The 6,762-nt window shown below is 36.7% G+C and overlaps 1 protein-coding gene across 2 annotated transcripts; it reads left to right on the top strand.

Moving 5' to 3' along the window:
- The first annotated feature begins 622 nt into the window (after positions 1-622).
- LOC103952650 lies at positions 623-5,773 on the top strand. 2 transcript variants are annotated; one of them, XM_048575639.1, is made up of 3 exons: positions 623-1,120; positions 1,708-2,310; positions 4,508-5,773. In XM_048575639.1, the coding sequence occupies exons 2-3, from the start codon at positions 1,762-1,764 to the stop codon at positions 5,360-5,362; spliced, it is 1,404 nt and encodes a 467-aa protein (XP_048431596.1). In that variant the 5' UTR covers positions 623-1,120; positions 1,708-1,761; the 3' UTR covers positions 5,363-5,773. The 2 variants fall into 2 exon arrangements, with proteins under 2 accessions (XP_048431596.1, XP_048431595.1); XM_048575638.1 differs by having other exon boundaries at positions 1,729-2,310.
- The last annotated feature ends 989 nt before the right edge of the window (positions 5,774-6,762 follow it).

Here is a 6,762-nt window from a genome sequence, read left to right on the forward strand (position 1 = left end):
CCAAACAGAAAGAAAAAAAACTACAGGTCCAAGATCATGTCGTCCTGAATACACCTCCAAATTTAATGGAATACACCTCAGTAATTGGAAAATTTCTTCAAATACTACGTAAATATTATGATTTTTTTTCCCTAGATTATTTACTTTTCTTTCCAATTTGAACAAAAAAAAAAAAATCGTTTAGGGAAAACTTCTTAACAGTTTGAGTGATTTCAAATTAACCTCAACCTTAACAGTTCGATCTCTTCAAAGTTAAAGTGTAAATTTACTTGGCTAAAATGCGTCAATTTGGATAATTAAAACTTCAGAAATGATATGAGAAATAAAACACAATTTAATTTATCTACGTCATCACTTGATGCTAATGAACTTCATAGATGTTCACTTTTCAAAATGTTAGGTAATAACCACCAGTGATAAATGATAGATTGTGAAACTTCTTTCAAATTAAAATTTGAAGGTCTTGGGTTTGAAACTTGTTACTGGTGAGGAAAGCCAGACTTGTAGCCAGGGGAGCTAAAAAGCTTCTGTGAGTCTTTCCGACCTAAAAAAAAGATGGATAATCGTGGTTTACCATCAGTTATCTCTTTTTTTTTTTTTTTTTTTTGTATATATATTTTTTTTAAATTAAGGCTAATTTAAAATCACTTTTAAGTAGATATGTGAACACATTATTTATTTATTTATTTTAATAATTTCACAACCTTGAATGGTATTGAAGTTCCACGCGTAAACTGGGACTCACGAACCCTGTCGTGTTTACAGTGAAAATTTAAAGGCAAGAATTTTGTTTTTGGTTAATAATATAAGTGGTTGCTCATCAAGTAAGTAAATTGAAGTAGTAAAAATATTTAATTCAGAATCCAGGAAGAAAATATGTTTTCCTTTGAAAATCTTGCGGATATATCTTTCTCAAACAGCACAGACCTCATTTGGTCCCAAGTCAACGTCATCAACCTTCAGATCCAATTTCATCAGGAAACAAGGGCCCGGATTTTGTTTTTCTCAGCTCTCTCTGGATTTTTCTTGGTTTCCCACTTTGTTCAAGTAGTAATCGAGCAACAATATCATTAGCAAAATGCAGGAATTTCAGCACAAACTCATGCTCAGATGTTTTCAGGTGAGTTCTTTCTTTGATTTTTGTCACTTTTTCTGCTTGTGGGTGGTGAAAGTTTTGATTTTTATTGCAGTGTTAGCAGACCCATGTCTGGATTCTTTAACTGTGGTGGTTAATGTGGTTTTTAGGTGAATTTTTCAAGTGGGTTTTGGACTCTGATATGCATGTTTTTGGTTGTGTTGGTTGATTCAATCTGTTTTCCAAAATGGGTCTAAGTCATTGGTTTCTGTTGTCAATTCCTGGTTGTTTCATTTGCAACTAGCTCTGTTCGTGTTTAATAAATTTTATTGCAGTAAATTTAACAGTGCACTGCTGTGCTTTCTGAATAACAAACTAGTTAATGATTGTGGGCGAGTAACATTGACTTGTGCACATTCGGCCGTTGACGGCGGATTCTTCTAGAGTTGATGAGTGTATAGCACTTTGAAAACAAGTGTAATTCTAAATCATTTGAGACTGTTTTAGTCCCAATTTGTGCTGAAGTTTGTTTTCATAAATGTTCAAGCGGATTTACTACTTCCGTGCATTATAGGTTAGCGTGGTTGTGAGCCTGTGATTGTATTTGTTCGGGTTTTATTTGATATCCATAGGTTTCATTTTGTTAATTGCAGCATTATCTTGGAGAGAATAAAAAGGATGAGAAAATGACGATCAGGAACAAATACAGGAAACCAACCACTTTCCGTTGCAATGCAGGGAGCAGATGTTCAACGTCTGCTGTGGTGTGGAGCTTGGTGGGATGTCTTCTTATGTTTCATCTGTACACTCTTGTTCGCCAAAAGGATAGGTTAGGAGGAGCAATTCAATTTCGAGCGAGTCATCACCCACTGTTCCAGGAACTTGAACAGGTGGAAGAGGAAAACATCCAACTTCCTCCGCCGCGAAAGCGATCCCCACGTGCTGAAAAAAGAAAACCAAGGCGACCAACTACTCTGATTGATGAATTTCTTGATGAGAATTCTCAAATTAGACACGTATTCTTTCCCCAGAAGCTTGATATTGGTCCAATGAAGGACACAGGAAATGATAGCTATTACTATGACCCTGGGAGGATTTGGTTGGATACTGATGGATATCCTATTCAAGCCCATGGAGGTGGTATTCTATTCGATGAAAAATCAAGGACATACTATTGGTACGGGGAGTATAAAGATGGCCCCACATACCATGCTCACAAAAAAGGAGCAGCTCGGGTAATTGACTTACCTTCCTCTGAATAGTCATAAGATCAACTATGGTTTTGCTTTAAAATATCAGTCCTTGTGGCTTTTAGGGATGAAATTGCTATTTTGCACACGCTAACTGTTTGCTTTCTATAGAAGCATCAGGGTTATGTAGTTGATGCTATATATAGATCATAATTGCATATGTGATATCTCTGTGAATAACTTAACCTTGAAAACCAAGTATATTTCTATGCTGACCCAAATGAACCTAATTTAGAGTGTTGCCTTCATATTAGTTGATATCAACTCTAGATTATGGAATTATAGCTGCTATACAGGTTACTACTACTATAGTATTTTGTATGTGACTTTATTCCCCTACCTTGTACATACCTTTCCTACTTTAGTAGACTTTATAATAATTAAATAGGTACAGTGGGATGGTAGAAAGTTAAAACGAAAATACCATTTATAATTGCACAATAACAAAGAACCAAAGTTCCGGAGACAATAGTCTATGGTGATTCCATATTTGTTGGTTCTTGAACTGAAAATTGCATTTAGGGTTGTCAGCATAATTGGCATCTTGTTATAGCCATGACTGTTTCTATTACAAAGATAATGACATGGAGTAAGAAAGAAATTTACCTGAAAATTGCGTTTAGGGTTGTCAGCATAATTGGCATCTTGTTATAGTCATGACCCTGTTTCTATTACTAATATAATGACATGGAGTAAGAAAGAAATTTACCCTAGTTGATTATTGAACGAGTTACTTCTATTTACAAAGTACAGTGACACCATGACAGTTGATCTTAAAGAAAAAACAGACATACTACGAAGTAGTTGCACAACAGCAATTAGAAAACATATCCCACAAAGGAATTAAAAAATAGACCTAAGATGATGCAAGAGCCGCTTCAATTCATAATGGGCCCTTAGGGCCATCCCTGATAGCCACCGAACTCTTAGCTGCATCTGATAATGTGCTCTCACTTCAACAGTTCCTTGCAACACGTTCCTATGGATTAGAGCCTTTCATGTGAATACTATAAAATCAGCAACTTGGCTAATCCTAATGAGAAAGCGTTTGAGTATCACTAAAGTTCAGTTTCAAGGTTTATGATTCAAAATGTATTGATATATTAAAGATGTAGCAAGCAACTTCATGTAGGCATATGGATTAACAAACTGTAAATCATTTATGTAAAAATCAATAGGCCTGCTGAAACCTTTTTGAGAATATTTTGTAACGCCATGCTATAATTTATGAACCTGGGTTTTAATTTTAGACTCTTATGGCTGAGATAAGAAAGATTGTGCTCTACGATTGAACTCTATCTATATTATTCTCAGTTCTTGAACCTTTTATGTAATCAATCAAAGCAAAAAGGAAGGTTTCAGTAGCCAGTTGGTGAAGATTTTGATTTGTAGTACCAAAGAAGAAATGAAGAATCCCCAAGATAATGTTAACTTGTGGAATAAAGGCTCATTTGAATGGACCTTTTCTGTACGTGAGAATTTGAGGACAACCCATGATTATCCTCATGGATAATTTGCATTTCTTTTTTCATGTTGGAATCTGCAGAAGAGATGCAATCTTCTCCTTCATAGGTGAGAACAACCATGTTAGTTAAAGTGCAATGACAACTATCTTACCAAAAAGTGGGATCTGAACTCCATCGCCTTCAAGTTGGAAATTATGGAACTTTCGGGTATTAATTAATTTTGCGTCCACTACAAATGATAGGGTAGTGCTACTCACACACCCTTTTTTACTCCCACACACCCTTGTTAATTTTTGTCTATTGATATTCTTCAATTCATTTGATCCAACGGTTGCAAATTGAGAGCGGGTGTGGGTGTGTGGATTGCACCACCCAAAATGATATCTTGTATTTGTTTAAAACTAGAAGAGTTTTAGTTGTTCGATATGGACTTTGGGGGTTGAAAATAGTTGTGTTGAAAGTTTATGTTTGAAATAGACTGTTCACTTATTTTAGTGAGGGGTATGGTGTTTTTTTATGAGCAAGTGTTACTAGCTTTCCAATAAGCCATGTGTTGCTATTCCAGACTTCATTATGTAGCATTAAAATTGGATGCATACTTTTTCCACCATTGCTGCACGGCACTTGAGTCCTTTTAATTCTTCTGTTTTTTTTTTCTTTATTTATTTATTTATTTTTAATTCAAGCACTGAATTTCTGTCTTATCTATTATTTAGGTTGACATCATAGGAGTGGGTTGCTATTCTTCCAACGACTTATGGAAATGGAAAAATGAAGGTGTTGTATTGACAGCAGAAAAAGCAAATGAAACACATGATCTCCACGAATCCAATGTGCTTGAGAGGCCGAAAGTGATTTACAATGAGCATACAGGGAAGTACGTTATGTGGATGCACATTGATGATGCTAACTATACTAAAGCTTCTGTTGGCGTTGCCATTAGTGATTACCCAACCGGTCCTTTTGATTATCTCTACAGCCAACAACCCCATGGATTTGATAGTAGGGACATGACAATCTTCAAAGATGATGATGATGGTGTTGCTTATCTAATATACTCCTCCGAGGACAATAGTGAACTTCATATTGGACCACTGACTGAAGATTACCTTGACGTGACAAATACCGTGAGAAGAATTCTTGTGGGACAACATCGGGAAGCCCCGGCTCTATTCAAGCATGAAGGAACTTATTACATGATTACTTCAGGCTGCACCGGATGGGCTCCTAATGAGGCACTGGTGCATGCAACAGAATCAATCATGGGGCCATGGGAGACCATGGGAAACCCCTGTGCTGGAGGGAACAAAGTGTCTCGACTTGCTACATTTTTTGCACAGAGCACATTTGTGCTTCCTGTGCCTGGATTTCCTGGTTCATTTATCTTCATGGCAGATAGATGGAACCCGGTGGACTTGAGAGACTCAAGATATGTATGGTTGCCTTTGATAGTAGGGGGGCCAGCTGACCGGCCCCTCAATTACAATTTTGGGTTCCCGCTATGGTCAAGAGTGTCAATATATTGGCATAGAAAATGGAAACTTCCTCAGGGGTGGAGCGGGTCGAAATGAAATAGGGTCTCTCTTACGTCATCTGTGTGTCTTATGTATGAAGACCTTGGATATTCTTTCACTGGCTTGCCATGGTGGTTGTGTTACTGTAAATGAAGAGCATATAGTCCACTTGCACGCAGAAGAAACGAATACGAGTTTGTAGAATGTTTCCGTCTCAAGCATCACCGATGAACCCCTCTTTTGGTTAGATTGTGTTAATATTAGCTTTGAGGAAGAATGCTTGCTTGCGGAAACAGATTGCTAATCACATAAAAGTTTTCGAATAACACTTGGTTTCGTCGTTAGTTCAAGTTCTATTGCGAGTGTGACTGAAGATTTTCCTTTGATCCTTTCTTTCCAGGTTCTTTGAAAGTGTAACATGTACGAAAATATGAAACAAAATGAAAGATTGATTGGCAATTGTAGTAAGTTTGGTGTGTCATCTAAAATTCAAGAATACGTAGATTTTAGCTTGGAAGAAAGGAATGACAAATTTAGATACAACAAATACCAGGTCCCAAGAATACCGTGTTTCCACAAGTCAGGATTGTGGTAGAGGGAAAAAAAGGACGTGCGAAAATTATTTCCCAAAAATTTTGTTACCCTGCTAGTTGGTATTGTGCTAAAAGTTGAAAGGTAGCCTCAAATTCAAATCTGCTCGTGAGTTGAAAGCTTTCTTGTACAAGTACTATGGGATGATTAGTTGTGTTAGACGTGTCGCTATGATCCCATTATGAAAAATGTATGGTACGCCAAGCGTTGGAGAATTGGAGGACTTGTATGGTATTGGTACACTGCTACAGTGGTGTTCTGTGCCAATGAAATAAAGACGTGTAAGTTTATAAACACATGTAAGTTTTTATGTGGTGTTCTGTGTCAATGAAATAAAGACGTGCAAGGAACACCACATGGTGGTGTACCTAACGTACAAGCTTCCTGAAACACGAGTTCGAATCAAGCAGTTACCAAGAAAAATAAGTTGTTGTCGATTAGTAAGGCACTAACTTTTTGGATACAACGATATATTTACAACTAAGATGCGGGATAATAAGTAGATATCAAACTCATTATTTACGAGTGAGGAGAAATACTAAATTTCTAGTCAAATGTTCTACCAAATTTGCCCCCACCCTCTCTATGACTCAACTGAAGGATTTAGACCTTCACGAAGTGGTGGCCTGATATCCACATAAAATTAGTTTTGATTGGTTATTGCAGTCCAATATGAATAAACATTTGAGAGAAACGTAACCAATTAATCCAAAAAATATGTAATGCATATAAAACAAGGTAAGGGCAAGGGCAAGAAGTACTACGAATGTTATCAGAAACTACTCCCGAAATGTTAACCTACAGAAAATGTAGTGAGAGAAAGAAGATAGTCTAGAGATTCTAGAGAGAGAGAAGTAGAAAACATA

The sequence above is a fragment of a genome, unplaced genomic scaffold (genome assembly GCF_019419815.1).
Source record: "Pyrus x bretschneideri cultivar Hongxiangsu unplaced genomic scaffold, Pyrus_bretschneideri_v1 Contig8, whole genome shotgun sequence".
NCBI lineage: Eukaryota > Viridiplantae > Streptophyta > Magnoliopsida > Rosales > Rosaceae > Pyrus > Pyrus x bretschneideri.

What these genes read in the sequence shown, in the direction of transcription:
- LOC103952650 (XM_048575638.1), top strand. Translation starts at nt 1,079, where the DNA reads ATGCAGGAATTTCAGCACAAACTCATGCTCAGATGTTTTCAG. An exon ending in TCATGCTCAGATGTTTTCAG is followed by an intron (nt 1,121 to 1,728) that starts GTGAGTTCTTTC and finishes TGTTAATTGCAG; the next exon opens with CATTATCTTGGAGAGAATAA. An exon ending in ACAAAAAAGGAGCAGCTCGG is followed by an intron (nt 2,311 to 4,507) that starts GTAATTGACTTA and finishes TCTATTATTTAG; the next exon opens with GTTGACATCATAGGAGTGGG.